At 47.9% G+C, this 17431-nt stretch overlaps 2 protein-coding genes across 3 annotated transcripts; both read right to left on the minus strand.

Annotated features, from left to right (window-relative positions):
- Nucleotides 1–135: 135 nt before the first annotated feature.
- On the minus strand, nt 136–6313 carry LOC117581879 (asporin). Of its 2 annotated transcripts, none has more exons than XM_034269348.1 (7): nt 6046–6313; nt 1802–1999; nt 1394–1537; nt 1119–1323; nt 875–1060; nt 615–770; nt 136–544 (listed from the first exon to the last, which is right to left on the minus strand). In XM_034269348.1, exons 2-7 carry the CDS (start codon nt 1994–1996, stop codon nt 390–392), a joined length of 1041 nt encoding a protein of 346 aa, XP_034125239.1. In that variant the 5' UTR covers nt 1997–1999; nt 6046–6313; the 3' UTR covers nt 136–389. The 2 variants fall into 2 exon arrangements, with proteins under 2 accessions (XP_034125239.1, XP_034125246.1); XM_034269355.1 differs by having other exon boundaries at nt 6037–6313.
- Nucleotides 6314–7714: 1401 nt separating this feature from the next.
- LOC117581809 (maternal protein tudor) lies at nt 7715–16767 on the minus strand. Its single transcript, XM_034269254.1, has 9 exons — nt 16234–16767; nt 15581–15982; nt 14989–15510; nt 14125–14919; nt 13024–14060; nt 12120–12964; nt 11826–12057; nt 11559–11758; nt 7715–11497 (listed from the first exon to the last, which is right to left on the minus strand). Exons 2-9 carry the CDS (start codon nt 15956–15958, stop codon nt 7938–7940), a joined length of 7569 nt encoding a protein of 2522 aa, XP_034125145.1. The 5' UTR covers nt 15959–15982; nt 16234–16767; the 3' UTR covers nt 7715–7937.
- Nucleotides 16768–17431: the final 664 nt, after the last annotated feature.

Genomic DNA, 17431 nt, shown 5'->3' on the forward strand with positions numbered 1-17431 from the left:
TATCGACCCTGTTTTCGATAGAAGAAGTGCTTCCACCGAACCACGCCAGGCGGAGCTTTAGGTCAGCTGCCAGAAAATGCGACAGGTGGCGCTGAGTAGATTCGAAAAGAAAAACACATTCGCAACACTGGTATTTTTGTTTGTTATAAATATCGCTTCTTTTGAAAACTTAAATGTTCTATAATATAATAAAAGCTAGAAACTACTTCGGTGGCATTTGAGCAAGGCATTTCTTGTAGTTTTGTGTGTGTGTTTTGGTGTTTTTTGGTAAGTGGTACATGGCAATTCGATGAGTAGTCTGTTGTCTACCGTCCTATGGCTACACTAAAAGCTAGGTGTAATAAATAACTGGCCACTAAAACTAGCTAATTAACTAATAAACTATTCCGCTAAGGTCTGGCAGTATCACAGTGAAGAGGCTCGTCCTCCGGCTGACGGTTAATGGCATTTCTGGGCGAGATCACGAAAGGCTTTCGCTTTTGGGCCTGGCTCATCCGTCGCTTGGCCCGTTTTTTGCGCCACCTGCTCACGCACCACATAACAACTGATGGTAAGAAAGAAGATGATGACATTAGAATGAGATTCACTCGAGATACTCTCCCCTATCTACTCACTCAGTAGCACGAAACAGACGCCGCCAAAGCAGCCGGCCGCAAAGAGCCACAGGCTACGCGACACGGCCAGTTCCACAGTCGAGAGGCAAGTGCGGAATGTCTCCGAGTGTATCGTCCGATTGTAGGGCAGTGGACACGAGTCTATGTTGAGCGCCTCTGAAAATGCAAAGTGGGAAATTTTGAAATGGAAATGTGAACTAGAAGTTGGTCATGTGCCAAAATTAGCAGCTGCAGCTGCGACTGCCACTGCATCGCCTTACCCATGCAAACGGGGACGAACTTTGGATTGGCGCCGAGCATCATGATATGATTGGTGACTTGCTGGCAGCTGCACGGACTGAGCTGCGTCTTGGCCAGATCTATGACCCGCAGATGGCACAAGTTGGCCAGGCTGTCGATGTGGAAGTTGGTCAAAGGGTTCATCGAGGCGTTGAGCTGCCAAAGTTCTGCAGGGAGCACAACAATTAGTTAGACATTGCCTTAGGGGGTGACTGATTGACTCACTTGGCAGCACGCCCAGATCGGGGAGGTCTTGCAGCTCACAATTGGCCACGTTCAGATACTCCAGGGGAGCCGCGATGGGCTTCTGCAGCGTCTCCAGGCCCAAATGTGTCAGTTCGTTGCTGTCTATGTAAAGATTTCTCAGCTTGGGCAGTGTAAACAGCTCCATGGGAATCGTGGTCAGGCCATTATTCGATAGATCCACTTCCTGTGTGATAGATATATAGGAGATATCGGTGGTAATGGCGTTTCGGTGATTAATTGGATGGCGGTGTTACCTGGAGCGAGGTGAGCGGCTCGAAGGTGCCCGGCTCCACCGATAAGATCATATTCTCATAGAGCATCAGAAACCTGATGTCTGTGTACCTCTGGAACGAGCCACTTTTCAGCTTCCTGATGCGATTGTACGATAGATCCAGAACCTACACAAATTGCCAAATCATTTAATGACACTCGAATGCTTTTGCTTTTGAATGTGGAACTGAAACTAGGGATGTTCCCATAGATACATATGCTACGTATAATATATGTATGTACTTATGTTTGTGCAGTCCCAACTTCTTTATGCTTTAATTAAGCTCAATTGAGGCTAAATGGGCGGGGGACCGAAGCGAGGTCGATGACGAATTAAGTTACGGATCGCAGCCCGATTGACCCCCGAGACCCCCGACTGTTGCGTTACTCACCTCCACCGAGGTCTTGAGGTTCTGTGGTACCTCTTTGAGGTCCATGTCGTAGCAACGGATCCGCAGCAGCTTCTCAATCCGTGCGTACTTGCATTTCCGCTCGTCATCCTGTATGACGAATCCAGTGGCTGGCAGGGGCAGGGCCCGCAGGCTGTAAAGGCAGACGATCAGGGGCAGCAGGCAGTGCAGTTCCATGCTCTGAAAAAGGAAGAACCTTTGTATTGTATATAGAACGGACCGATCGGAACTGGAGCTATCAAAAAAAGCTCACATCCCAGCCTCCCCCGCACGGGCCATTGGGCCACTACCCATTCCATTCATAAATCTTGGCGCTAACTTGTTTATTTTGTTGATTGAAACTAAAATAGTAAACTAAACTCAATGCGAAAACGAACAAACATTTGGACATGGACATGGGCGCGTCAAAACGTTTATTTTCGAATTAACGAATTACAAGATCATTGCCGCACTGTGGGTCTGGGTCTGGGTTGCTTTTTTCTTTGGATTTGGATTAGTTTCGTTTGGTTGGGGGGAACTGAAAGCATTCAATCAAGCGCATCTCCCGCACCTGGTAAACCCACCCACAGTCACAGCAGAACAAAGCACAGATCTGAAGCGTAGGTCAGCTGTTTGTCCCCCCGCCGTATGTGTGATGTGCATACTCGTATTACGTATACGCCATGGCCAGGCCTGCAATCAGTGTCGTTTCGGGGCCTGCATTTAATGCTCGATCGCAGCTGGGACAAAAGATGATTCCGCATTTGGCGGCGGAAGCAGCTGAAAGCTGTAATCATGTTAGCCAAACCAAAATTAGAACTGACTCACAGGGCCATAGATACATCAGAGCTGCAAAGAGTCTACGAAACGTGCACAGCGGTGTCTGTTTTCTTGTATCTTATCACTGGGGTGTCTAGTGTATATATCTTTTAATTCAACATCAAACAGAAGAAGGGTAACTATAAATCATATATATGTATATATATTCCATTAGAATTCTTTTATGCCCAGGCCATAATGTGTCGGAAACAACATCACACAACCAGCGAACCGATCCGAGGCACTTGCCTTCAATTTGCCAAAAGGAAAAGTGGCAAACAATAATTGATTAATGGCCAGAACAGAACATCGCCATAGCGTGATGTATGCCCAAAACTACGGCTATAAGTATAATGTATATATCTTGATATGATCTGGGCATGTAAACCCACTCGGAGTTGAGCATTGGCCCATTGTGGATGCCTCTGTCACGCCCCATTGAAATGCACTTGGAAAATCGCACGTTTCGGACCCCGAGACTCCATCCATTCATCCGTCCATCAGACCCCGTATCACTTGCAGTTGCGTGATTTACTTTGTGAAAACTTTAAATGATATCCGAGCCTGATGAGTAATGTCTTGAGTATTGTAATTTAGCAGTGGCTCAGGCTGCGGTGAGGGTCGGAAGGCGGCGCCTTGTGACATTCGGGCTAAATGCGCTGCTTCAGCTGAACTTGGGAGTAGTCTGTCAACGTGTGCAAAAACCATAAAAAAGCCCTCACGGGAAGCCTTCTGTTTGCTCAGGCCAATAAATGATGAATGACCATGTTTGCTGCCATTCATATTGGCAAATCACCTAAGGCCTGTCCAAGTGGCAGAAGTAAGCCCACAAAGCCCCATCTGGCCGATAAGATCGGAGTGTTTTCACCATTCAGGAGGCCGAGGTCTGGGCCAATCAATTTTAAAGTTAGTAAGAATCAGTTGGCTCATACTAAGGGTGTTCACCAGTCAACGGCCATGATTCATGGGCCACATATAGTACCAGATAGTCATAATTCCCCCATGATTTCCAATTTTTCCCCATTTTTTGTTTGATGACTTGGTTTGGCCTTTGACCAAAAATTCCTTAGCTCCACTTGAGAGCAATATGCGTCCGCACAGTGCTGGCCGAAAGTCTGTTGCTTTGAAGCCATTTGAAGCCGCGGCACACTTTTCCCACCCAGTGCGCGACTGTGGGAGGGTGGGTCAGTGTGGGGGGTACCTCTGTCATTAGAGCCCGTCGAATTGCCAAAACGAAGCAGACGAAAATATGAACCAAACAAAATATTGAAGCTATTTCCACACTTTTTTTGGGACTGACAGCAACCGCAACAATGGCTATAAATATATTTCATATATTTAAATTAAAATTAAGCAGAAAGAAGCCCCAAAAGATACAACAGCAGAAGCGGCCAGGGGGAAGACGATACAGATATAAACAGTGGGAGCCAACTGCAAACTTATGGCACAAGCACTGGAATGGGACGGATTCAAATCGAACAACTTTTATGCCCCGTACTTTTCCGTGTCGGTTTTTAATATCACATTCTTGTGGGGTGGAGCTCCGCATCGAAATCAAATTCAAAAGAATTGGCCATAAAAAGGGCTAATGCCAACATTGATCCAGGGGCAGCAAATGGAGATCCACTCCACTCCACTCTAGGTCTGTCCCGAGTCAATGCCTAGCCCTAAGGCTACCGTTGCCATAAGGTGGTGGGGTCAGAATTTATGCTTTCCACTTTGGTCGCATTTGTTCCCATATTTATTTATATATTAGGCTCAATCAAGGGGCTGCTGCCATAGAGCAGACGAAACAATAGGAAATGCGAATGGGGTGGCAGAAATGGGTTACGTATTGAATCGGATCGGAACGGATTGGATTGTATTGGATTGGTCCAAGGCAACTTCCACCTCCAAACAACTGTCGGCCAACGGATTGCAGCCTGTCCGCCGCCCCTTCCACCCCGTTGCTCGTATGATAAATATGAAAATGGAAAATTATTTATCTGCCTCGAGCGATGCCCAAGCGATTATGGGGATAACGACAGGCTACACGAAACCGAGAATCCCCCCGTAAAAAATGGGCGGCACGAAAAAACTCAAAATTAGTTTCAAATATTTTAATAACATTCTAAACATTTGTGAATGGATTTATGTGCTCTTCTGATCGTCCCTGTCACACATTGTGGGCGTTTCACGATGATACATATGTAAATGGTGTATCTACAGATATATCTGTTCAGATGCTTCTATATCTCTCTGCAGGGCGCCGCCTTGCTCCCCTCAACAGGTGTGTGTGTGCGAAGGAGGGGCGAAGATTTATTCTCATTTCTCAGGCCAGCGATAAAGATTTATTTGTTTGGACTTTTCCCTGATTCTGTGATGAAACATCACTCGAATTTGTGGCATGTCCGGAGTACTAAAACTGTCTCGGTTACCTCTTCCATTCCCCGGAAAGAGCATTGAGTAACAATTGTAGGGGGCGAAATGAAAAGTGAATCTTATCGGTGCACGTCAAGTGTTGCCCTTATCTCGGCTCTTGGCTCTTGTCTGTAAAGGTCTTTCCGAAATTATAACAGCGATGCCAAGAACAAAAAAATACTTCATTGAAATGGCACCAACAACAACAGCAACCATAATGGTGGAGCAATAAAAAAAGAACGTTGTTCATTTATTTCAATTAAATGCAATCAAGAAAACATTCCCCGAGACGGAAAATAACGATACGAACAGAAACAAAACAGTCCATTCCGATCCATCGCTTATTGAAAGTGGAGTGGAGCCCTATGCAACACATATTGAGTGGGGTTTCGGTGTGCCAAAGCCAAAGATCGTATTACTTTTGGCTAAAGGGGGGCTTGCTTGTTTGTTGGCAGGTATATTGAAGTTCCTGGAACACATTGTCTCATTCGTAGATTCATTACTTTTTACAGAAGTTGAATGTGTATATGTATCAGGTTCATCAACTCATATGCCACTTCTTTCTTTTTCTAGAACACTGATTGTAAAGATTAGTCTCCCCCTTGTTCTTGTTGATAAGCAGGTGTTTTTGGTCGTTGCGCTTACAGAGAGTTAATGACTGTATAAACAGTCTCACTGTTCGTTCCCTCTAGAACATTTCTTTCTGTTTGAAGTCGGAACCCTCCCCAGCTTAATCTGCTTATTCTCCACCTAATTGAAACCAATTTAACTGCGGCTCTATGGAATTATGCTACTACTCTCCTCGTGCAAGTCAACAAAAGCAGAAAGCAGAAAGCAGCAAGCAGAGCCGGGTCTGCTCGGCATTGCTGTGTCAATGCTAAGTTTCCTGATTAGAAAATCTAATGTACGAGTACCCCAAGTGCCTGGCGCAGCTGTTGTGCAATCCACGAGAGAGGAATACTATTATGTAGTGGCTCTAGAAGTAGTAGAAGATAACCCTTGGTCTGGGTGGCTCTAACTTTTCTTACAAGTTTAGGTAATCCAAATGTTGAGGCAGTATAATCCCATTTAATCCCTGAGCAGGATCATTGTTTCACTTCACTCATTGCCGTATAATCAGTTATTGTGTGTTGTACAGATTTCGTTTCGATTAATTTGTTGTGATTTTCAATTAGCACAAAATATGATATTATTTACGTGGTGACAAGAGAGTGAGAATAAATTTATATAGCGACCGTTACGGAGCAGCAGAGTCAACCGGAACCGTTCAATTCAACCGCAGACATGGAATTGAAACGAACGCAGCGCAGAGATCGCTCGCTCCGAACCAAACCGATCCGATCCGATCCGAACCGATCCGTTATGTGCCCGTACGGCGGGACGAGACGAGCACACGAGCCACAGCGAAAACTCTGATAAAGCACGCACACAGAGACAACCACGTAGACCGACCGTTCCGTAATGCAAGGGAAAAACTCAAAGTGTAAACTCAAGAGAGCGGATCTCTCTCTCGCTCGCTCGCTCGCTCGCTCGCTCGCTGAATGCGTTTTCTGATAACGATGTAGATTGAATTGTTTTGGGGGTCTTGACAGCTTGATATTGTTGTATATTCTGTTGATACATATTTGTGGTTTTGGCCCGCCACTCATCCAATTAGCAATTAAACGCTAATCGCATCGCTAAAACGGGAGGAGGTACCGACCCGACCCCTTCCTTAATGAAGCATCCACGTTGGACAGTAGGAAATAGTATGAATAAGTCACATTTGTAAACCCCTAATGTACTAGGTACATATCTTGATGAATGATAACGAAAATGAGAGCTTAATCCATGTCATAAATGGGTGCAGACGGACACCTTAATTCCGTTCTTATCGAGGCGCGACTCCCTTCGACAGGCTGATGTCTTGGCCGCATGATCGGACATGTGAGAAACGCACTGATATTCCACGAATGCATTTCCATGGAACCACAAATCTACCCATCCTATATGCTAGAACTATAACCCCTGCAAACCCGCCAGTTGCTACCTGCCATCAGCGCAGGTAAGAAATGCACAGTTAATGGATTGCTTTCAATCGCGATTTATTTGCTTGCTTTTAATCTTTTTGCTTACAACATGAAAAAGAAATGGTAGAAAAATATGACATGTGATTAAAGGTTTTAATACATAAACCCACATTCCATTAGTTATACTTTTTGTTTTGTTTTGTTTTGTTTTACTCTGCTTACCAGTAGCTTTTTTAGTCTTCAAATTTCATGATGTTTTCGTTTAAAAAATATAATAGATGAAAAGGAGAAACCAAAAGCATTATTTGGAAATTAGGTCTGGCGTTTTTTCAGTTGGTTAATTGAGTAAAGAATAAAGTAAAGTCCCACATGTTGCGGTTAGACTTGAGTTTTAAAGGAAAACAATAAATAATTCTCAGGGGATAAAGCTTCTTCTCCTCTCCCTGCTCCACTCCACTACAATTCTCCTTTCGTTGATAATGTAAAATGTTTCTTACAAAAGGTTGAGCAATGTAAACTTAAATCTGCATTTAAACATTCCTTGGTTAGTTTACATTTTTTCTAAATATCAAATTTTTTTCGTTTTTTTTCAAAATATTTTTCGTTTGTTTTTTATACATTTTTTGAGTGGTTTTTTCGTTTTTTTTTTTGTTCGTTTTCTTTTTTTTTTTTTTAACTTTCGTATGTGTGTGTTTTGGTTGATTCATTGAATAATTGAAACAAAATTAGCATTCATCTTGGTTTTCCATGAAAAATCAATGAAGCTTTTTGGCTAAACAATATCGTGAGCTCTTCCTCTACTTGAATAAGTTTGACTCGTTCATCTAAATTAGTTAATACAATACATTTCATTGCATCGGATGCTGCAGCCAAAACGAATCAATATATTGCTCTCCTACCCGACAGGGGGCTCACTGACTCTCCTGCAGACGCAGCTTCTCGCTGATGCTGGTGCTCTGGTAGAACAGCCGCACGACGTGGGTGCAGCTGTCGGCGCCCTTGGTGGCCAGAATCTCCACCTGGAATGTCTCGGAAAAGCGCGTGTCGATGAAGCTCTGCAGATCGGCCACATTGCACTTGGCAATGGTGGCGCTCTCCAGCTCGCAGTGCTTGCTGTAGCGTGGCGGCTTGGCCAGCTCCTCGGGCAGCTGGCGGAACTTGTCTGTGACCGCATTGTTGCCAAAGTCGATAAAGTGCACCTCGCACTTTCCCTCGTCGAGGACCTTGACGATCTGGGCACGGTAGAATACCTCGTCCTCGGGGAACTGGGCCACGCACACGGCTCCAACTGTCAGGTCAGTGAAGACGGGCAGCTCTTTTTCGGCGTCGAGCAGCTTGTCGGTCATCTGCTCCAGCACCGGCACGTCCACCTCCATTTGCACGTAGAATGAAGTGGGATCGTCGTACTGGACGACAACACAGTTGTGCAGCTCCACCTGGAGGGGTTTCTGGACGCCTGCCACTGTGCTGGCCAGCTCCTGGGCAAAGTCCTTGTAGTTGATGCGCAGCTTGACCAAATGGGGCTTCGTTGCGTCTTCGTTCGGCTGCATGGTTATCTCGTAGACCTCGCCAAAGTGTTGCTCCAGCAGGGCGGCGAATGCCTCCTCCAGCTTGGTATCGGGCACATCCGCTGGTATCTCACTCAGCTGGCAGTGCAGGGCCAGTGGTGGCACATTATCCACCTCCCGGGGAAGCTGGAAGATCTCCGTGGCTCGCATGGTAGTGCCATAGTCAACGAGGAACACAATAAAGTCATTTTCTTTCAGTACCGATTTAATCACGCAGCGGTAGTAGCAGGAATCCTCCTCCGAGTAGGTCATTGAGACCACTGCCCCCTTCGCCGCAGCAGCAGCATCCAGATCAAACCGCTCCAGTTGCTCCTTTTTTAGGCCCTGCAACGTCTTCATAACCAGATCTAAAACGGGAGAGTTTCGCTTCAACTGAACGTAGAAGCTCCTTGGAGAGGTGCCGTGAGAAATGACGCACTCGGAATTCTCGTTCTCCTTCTCGATGCGCTTCAGCTTCGCCTCCACGAGCTTCTGCAGCTGCTCAAATATGTCCAGGCCGTTCTTGGCTTTGATAGACAGTCGGACTATAGGCGGACTTGCTGTCTTGTCGAGAATCTCTGCGAACACAATGCCATCGCAGCTCTCCAAGAGATCGTTCAGGGATTCTATGGTCAGGGATTTGTTCTTTTCAAAATCAACGCATGGCTGGAGACTGTAAGGCTCAGCCAGTGGTGGAATAGTCACAAACTCATCGGGCGTCTCGTACAGCGTGTCGACCTCTAGTACCAAGCCGAAGTCGACCAGAATGACACGATATTTGCCGTTCAGCAGCTCCAGGACTCGTGCGCGATAGAAGTCGCCATCATCTTCACACTTAACCACGCACAGATCATCCACATGTCCCTCGTTCTTCTTTGATTGCAATTTTCCCTCTTTAAGTTTGGCACAAATGCTGTCTGCCAGGGCATTCTTCTCAGCAAACTGCAAATATATTTGGGAAGCACTTTCCACTTGGGTGATGGTGGCTTTGGTGATGGCAGCGGAACCAGCACTAGCTTCTGCCAGCGGTTCCTTGCTGGTGGCTGCCTTGGGCTCCTTTTGCGGGCACAGCGGCAGTAGACGGTCAATGATGTTCTCCTCATCGAGCATCAGATGGATGGTGACATGATCTGCGCCTGGCTTCAGCAGCTGCGTGGTGAAGACCAGCTCCCCCTCGCCAGTGAGCTCGGCAAACTTGGCTTCAGCCTCTTGGGACCAGCCGGTGTGCGTCTCGGGCAGCTGCAGCGAACACTTCTTGGAGAGGCTGGGCAGCTTGGCGATCTCCTCGGAGACCTTCAGGCACTTGGCGGTGGTCGAGGTGTTGCCGTAGTCAATGAACAGCACTTCGTAGCGGGAGTCGGGTAACTGATTGAGCAGCTCTGCTCGATACCACAACTCATCGTCCTCGAAGAGAGCTGCGACGATGCTGCCCTTCTCGAAGCGCTCCAAGGGTTCGAGGGTCTTTTCGTTGTCTCGCAAATACATCTCGATCAGCTCCAGGGCCTTGGAGTCGCGCTCCAGCTGGATGTAGAAGTCGCAGATACTATTCACGTGCGAGATGTAGCAGGTACAGCCGCTGGCCACATACTCCAGGGGCTTGGCGTAGCCGTCGGCAATCAGCTTCTTGGCCACGTTCTCGCCCTCGATGTACAGCTGGACATAGCTGATCGTTTTGTGGTCTCCATGGGTGAGATACTCGTAGCGCAGTATCTTGGTGTACGACTCGTTGAAGATGCCATTCGCAGCATCAACCCAGTCGAGTGTGCTCTTGGGGCCGATGGGCAGGGCACAGGGCAGACAGAAGGGATCCATGTGACCAAACATGCTCTGTTTGATGTCCGTGGTATCCGAGACACAATCCGTGTTCCCAAAGTCAATGAACTGCAGGACCATTAGCTCGGCATCAATTATCTTGGCGCGATACCAACACTTGTCCACGGAATACAGAGAAACGCAATCGGCTCCATCGACGACATTCTCCAGCGGTGGCAGCGAGGGTGACACAATCTGCAGGTTCTCCTGCATTCGATTCAGCTTATCCAGTTGATCGACGGGGTGCACAAAGAAGTGGGCCGGATTGTCGCAATGGCTGAGTACAACTGTTTCCATACCCTGGTAGGGGTCCTCCTCAGGCTCAGCAGCTGGCTGTGGTGGCTCCTCGTCCTGCACCGCTGCAATGGCTGGCTCCTCCTCTGGTTGGACCACAGAGGGAGCCGGTTCCGGGGAGGTTGGCTTAGATACTGGCATTGGCGCAGGAGATACAGGCTTTGGTTCTGCTACAATTGGTGCCACAGGAATTGGAGTTGGCTCCACCGGCTTAATCTTCCTTGCCGACTCCTTTTCGTTCTGTGGCTTTTTGGCCTTTGGCGAGGCATTTGTCGAGCTGGACTTGCTGCTGCTGCTCTCCTTGCTGCGCTTGTCCTCCTCATCATCCATGGTCAAGTCCACGGTCTCTATGTACTCATAAGTGGGACTCTTGCCCTTATCCAACTGCTTGCGCATGTAGTCCAAGTCCAGATGGGAGGCCACCAGTTTTTCCGCCTTCAGTCGCTCCGCCACGCTCTGATTGTCAGCCATGATGATATCGGCAATGAGGTGATTACGTCGAACCTCAATTGGCTGGATGGTCACCATCTTCTCCTCCAGCAGCTCGGCGAGACGGCTCTTTAGTTTTCCCTCATTGCTGGGTCGTCCCACGGGTAAATTAACCTCTACAGCAAATCCACTGGAGTTCGCATAGAACCTGTTGTCGAGTGCCTTGATATCCTGGCGATTCAGCTCCTCCGTGTTGCCGTAATCTATGTAAAACACCTCGATGCGTCGTGCATTCGGATCGTTGGCGACGACACGTGCTCTGTACCAGTTGCTATCCGATCCCCGGGCTGCACAGATCTGTCCCGGTTTGTACTTGTTTAGCGAGTCACCTGGAGAAAAAGTGTCCAAGTTGCGGGATTATGTTTGTGTTTCCTTGTGGGGATAACTTACCTTTGGCCTCGTAGAACTCATACATGTCATCGAGCAGAGTCTGCATCGTTGATTCGATTGCCAGGGGCTGTACAAACACGCGGTATGGCTTGGCGGCGTAGACGGCGAGGGCCTTGAAGTTGCTCAGAACCACGGGATAGCTGCAGACGAAGGATTTGCGATCCTCCTTGAATAGCGGCATTACGGGACGAAGGTAAATACTGCAGAGAAATATAGGTAGAAGCGAATGTAAGAGTCTGACTGGAGAATTGATCGACCGCCACTTACATGTTGTTCTCACAGACGTGCTTCACATTAAAGGCATATGATTTGCCTTCGTAGTACTCCTTGAATCGCCTGGCCATATCTGGGTTTGACTTGACGAATTTGGCATCATCGTAGCTGCACAGGAAGCTCACATCGTGGCAGTAGTCCAGCTGTATCTTGAAGTTGGTCATATCCCGAACGGATGTAAACTTTCCGCGTACCTGCTGACCAGCCAGCAGACTCACACGCACCTCTGGAAGAGCATAGAATAATTAGGTTTCAGTAATCAAACGTAAAATAGAAGTAAGGACCAACCTGGCGGCACTTCGGTGAGGAACTTCTCCTTGACCAGCGTATCCCTGAGCGAAGCTCCGTTCACAAACACGTTGACCGTGTAGGAGCAGCTGCTGTTTGTGTTGCTGATCGGCTGTTTGGCGAGGAACTCGCACTCGACTCTGGCATTGACCGGCACAAACTTCTCCATGTGATCCACAATGTACAATTGGTCGTAGTTGGTTACCACGCTGTGGAAGCTGCAGCGATGGGCCAGACAGGGGGCATCGGCGAAGCGCTGCTCCAGCTGCCACACATCCTCGGAAGTGACAGTGATCAGGCTGCCCGTGTCCACGCAGAAGACGCGATACTTGCGCATCATGTGATTGCAGGCGTTGACCGTGGCCCGAAGAATCGCATTGTTCTTGCGCTGGCGCACCACCACCGTCGAGCCGACCTTCAGCTGGAGTTGCTGGTGGGGCTTTTGGCGATAGAATTGTCTCATTTCGCGCAGCAAACCATCGTATTTGGCTGAAGAAGATTTTGGCACAATATAAAACTGGAAGGGCGATACCCACCAGGACAAGCTGGCGGCCTCCTTTCCAGTGGTTTTCATTTCCTGCAGGGAGTATGGCCTGTCCAGGGAGACATACTTTTCAGGTTTGGCAGCAACTGCCAATTCGTTGGCTGAGCCCGCATCACTCTCCACGCCGCTGGAGCGCTTGGAAGCTATGCTGCCGCCATCCAAAGTGGATTTTTGTCGTTGAGGTTTTTGGGCAAAGCCCTGAGGAGCATTCTGTGAACGCTGATTTGGCTGATTACGCTGCTGCTGAGACTGAGACTGCTGCTGTGGCTCCTTGCGCGGCGACTGACTGTTGCTGAAGCGTCTGAAAAAGATGCAATGCATTATTTAATGTTGCGACGAGTAATGAAATGTTCTACTCACGTGTTTTTCTTTGCCTCTTGATTTCCATTCATCAGCCGCGGCGACTGGGCTTGACTGCGTCCATTCTGTCGGCTGCTCTTGCGGGGCGAACTGCTGCCACTGTTGTAGCTGCCAATGCTCTGGCTGTCAAAGCTGGAGTCCAGGTTACGATCGATTTTCTGCAGCTGCTGGGGATGCTTGCTATCCCTTGAGTTGCCTGACGCTGAGCTGCGCTTGTCCCAATCACTAGAGGCCTTGCCACGGATTGTTTGCTGCTGTTGCAGTTGCTGCGGCGGTGGCTGTTGCTGCTGATCTTGGTGTTCGCGATCCTCGCTCTCAACGATGCTGGTGGAGTTGAGAATTAAATCCTTGTCTAATTCGGAGGAGACAACAGACTCGGCTCGCGTGTTGTTGCCAGTGAATTGGCCCTTCTCCAGCGAAAGGTACTTGTCAAAGGGCATGGACAGCTTGTAGAGCTTCTTCATGACGTTCAGGTTCTTGGCGAGAAGATTAACAACATTCAGGCCGTCGGGCTCGATGCGAAAGACGCGCACATTAAAGGTTCGACGTCGGATGTTTGACTCTTCGGCCAGCATTTCGAACTGGTCGGTGATTTTATCCTGGCCCAGCTCGCTGCGCTCGAAGCCCTTCAGGCAGCACTTGATGGCCTGGCGCGGCATCTTCAGATGCTCCTTGGCAATGTTTCCGATCAGATGGCGCTTCACCGTCTGCTCGTAGCCAAAGTCCACGTGCCTCACAATCACAGAATCATCGACACGCAGGATCTCAGCACGATACCACTCCTGATCACATTTCACGATACAGGGGGCACCCAGCGTTAGTTTTTCGGGCACCTTCTGGTTAATGTTGTAGTACGTAAACATGTTATCCATCAGCACTTGAAACTCCCCTATGTTGGCCACCCTCTGCACGTAGAAATTGCTGGGCGAGTCAATGTAGCGAATCTCCACCTCGTCATCGTTCAACAAATGGTCAGCCTTTTGGTATTCCTGCAGCGAGTTCTTCTGCTGCTTCAGCTCCGCCAGTATATTGTTGCCCTGAAATTGATAATCCCGCTCATTAGTTGTGATTCATTCGAATAACTCTTTCGATCCGACTCACTCTAAAGCTGAGATGACAGGTCTGCATGGAGCCAACACTCTCTGGCGGCTGCACCGTCAGTTGGAAGTCAGTATACAGAGCCGAATTCTTGAAGATTTGCTTCATGCTTTCGTCAATGGGTTCGATCTCCTTGATGCCGGCCAGGGCAAAGCGGAAGGCAAAAGGCTTGATCTGCAACAGCTCCGCGGGTATTTGGTAGACATCTTTCGATGGCAGCACTTCCGAGTTTCCGTAGTCCACGTAGACAACCCGGAAACGCTGATCCTTGATGGAGCTCACCAAGGCACGATAGAAATTGCCATCCTGAGAGAAGCGGGCCACGCAGGCAGATCCCACCTCCGGTGCCTGGGGGAGTGGCTGCAGTCGCATTCGTTCAATCTGCTCCATCATGGCATCCAGTTCTTTGGCGGCGGTCTTTAGCTGCACCCAGAACAGGTGCGGCCCGTTCTCGACGTAGCTCACGTGAACGTCATAGGTCAGTCCCAGTGTCAGGCTGGTGGTCCTGAAGGCCGGAATGGTGCGTTGCTGTATTGCTGGCCGCTGTACGCTCGCCGATTGCGGTGGTGGTGTGAAGCGTGCCGGCGCATATGCCATCGGGGCGTAACCAGCCATCGCGTGAGGCAACGGCATAAACGGTTGCATGCTTGGGACCTTGGGCGCAGGCTTGTTCATGCGCACATTGTAGTAGTTATAGACCTGTTGCTTGGGGTCGGCTCTGGGCACGTTAAAGGGATTGGTCGCCTCATAGTTGTGCTTTTGAGTATTGACCAGGGCTTGAGGTGGTATCACATTTGTCTGCAAAGATAACAAAGGTGTTAAATATCTTCAGATTGTTTTTGGCGGGAATCATATTGCGAGTCGTACCAAATTAGCTAAAGGTTGCTGCTGCTGCTGCTTGGGAGCGTAGTCAGGGGCGGCTGGATTCAACACACTCGAGGTGGTCGCGGGAACGACGCGTTGCATCTCGAGGCGGGCAGCCAGGGAACGTCGAGCAGCCAGCTGCTCACGTGCCAAATCCGTGGGTGTTTTTAAGGCGCTGTTCGGACTTATAATGTTGTTGTTGTACTCCAAAACTGGCGACTGCGGAGAATCCTTCCACAGCTTCTTGCAGTGATCGAGCATCAGTTGAGTGGACACCGGAGCCCCGATTTGTTTCTGTTGCACCAGAAACTCAGTCAAATCAAAGTCCTTCCAGCGTACGCTGGCAAAGGACTGGCCACAGATCTGGGCTGGATCGATGGTAAGCTGGACGGTCTGGTTGACAATCAATTTATGCACTGTCTCCAGGTCGTTTTTGTCCCATTCGGCGCATATGCCGAGGACAATGTACTGTGAGCAGAGAACGGGAATGTTCTGAAGAAGCTTCGGCTGCTTGAGGAACATTAACTGGAAGTGGAGTAATGCGCGTTAATTATTCTACTCAAAGCGTGGCTGCTAGTCGATCGATGGTACTCACGTCGTGGCTGCTCACAGTTCGTTTGAAGCCGTAATCGAGATACTCTATTTCGACGCGCATACGCTTGTTTCCATCCAGAGTGGCGCTCATCACACGCGCTCGCATGTACTCAGTGTCCCCGGGAGCGGCCCCGTTTGTCTGCTTGAACACACACACTGTGCCGGGGGTGAGCAGAGCCTGCTCCCGCTCGATGGACCATGTGGGCTCAATGGCAAAGCATGTAGCCAGCACATGCTCAATGCGCTTGGTGATCAGCAATGCAGCATCGCGGTTGATCTGGCCATAGACCTTCAGATAGGGGCCAACGTGATCGAGATGCGTAATGTGTAGATTTAATTTCGAGGTGCTGCCTCCGCCAATATGTGGCTGTCCATTCATGGTGTCGCCTGTTGCTTCTGTTCGCTGAAAACGATAAAGAATGCAGCTGGGCTAAAGAATTTGCTAATATGCCAAACACACACACAGATAATATAGAAAAATTGCTGTTCATAGAGAAAACACGCAAAAATTGCACCGTTATTATGAGTTCGGCACAGCTTGGCAGCTCTAAAACCTAACTGTGTGTGTGGGCCCTTGTGAATGTGTCGGTTGCAAATTTTTCGGCAATACGCGCAAAAAACAATGAAACGGTAATTAAATAATTCCAAACTTACGTCTTGTCGTCGTCGTTGTCCAAAGCGAAACTATGAAATAACGCCCTTCCCTATGTCGCCCGCCAGCCAGGTGGCCAGAGGTGCCTCTCCAACCCCCCTCTCACAATCGTGGAAAGTTAATATCGCAAGTCAATGGCGATTCTGTGCTCTGGTTATTTAATTGGACGGCGTTCAGGGTTTAAAAGTGGCAAGGCACACGTCTGTATATGTATGGCTGCGGTAACTGTTGCTTTGCGGGCGCTGGCGCTCTTCTGGCTGCTTATTGTGGAAGAAAGTCTCTTGCTAGTGATTAGAAATCGCGATGCACACCCGTCCCGTCTGTGGTGCAGGTGCAGCGATTGAATGGTTTCAGTCTTTTGAATTTCTTTTAGTCCTCGCTAAATGCCTGCTTAGCAAGCACAAACTATGTTAAGTGTGATTCGTTGTAGTTATATCATTAGAAAAAGCAATTAATCAACGCGAAATAGAATTTTTTTAAATCACAAAAAATTACAACCAACTTTTCCACTTGACAACGACGACCGACCGCCAGTGTGACCGCGGACTTATCGATAGATATTCCGTCGGACCCTCTAAAATAGACCAAAATATACCATCTCATTTTGAAAATATACCGTAGATACCGCAGTCTTAAATCATATTCCTTGATTTTGATGTTCTGTATGACATTACCAACTTTCAAAGACTTGTATCACTTTGACAATAATTTAATCCGATTTAAGAATCAATTTGGCTTATTATAAATACATCTTTCAATTATACATTGTTACACAAAATTCCATTTTCCCCGCTGATTTTAAACATATATAACGACCCATTCTTAGACGGACATTTTTGTAGCCGTTTTATATATTTTCTATGGATTTATACTTACATAATTGATATTAATTCATTCTCAAAATCTATAATCTGCAACATTTCGTTGAGATGGCCCGCCAACACAAATTCACTTGGTTTTTCATTGATTTGAGCCTGAAATTTACAATAAATCCTCAATTCGAGGCTATCCTTCCATTCAAGGGTATTAAATGAATGTAACGAAAATTCTCAACCCATTTTTCTCGATTTTGATATTCCGTCTGATATTGATAGCAAATTAAGACTCGTGCCACTCAAACTATAATTTTATCCGATTGATCATTGATATGCCCGTATTTATCAATATTACGTTTTACCATCAGCAATAAACCGAATGTAT

The sequence above is a fragment of the Drosophila guanche genome, unplaced genomic scaffold (assembly GCF_900245975.1).
Source record: "Drosophila guanche unplaced genomic scaffold, DGUA_6, whole genome shotgun sequence".
In the NCBI taxonomy this organism is placed as follows: Eukaryota; Metazoa; Arthropoda; class Insecta; order Diptera; family Drosophilidae; genus Drosophila; species Drosophila guanche.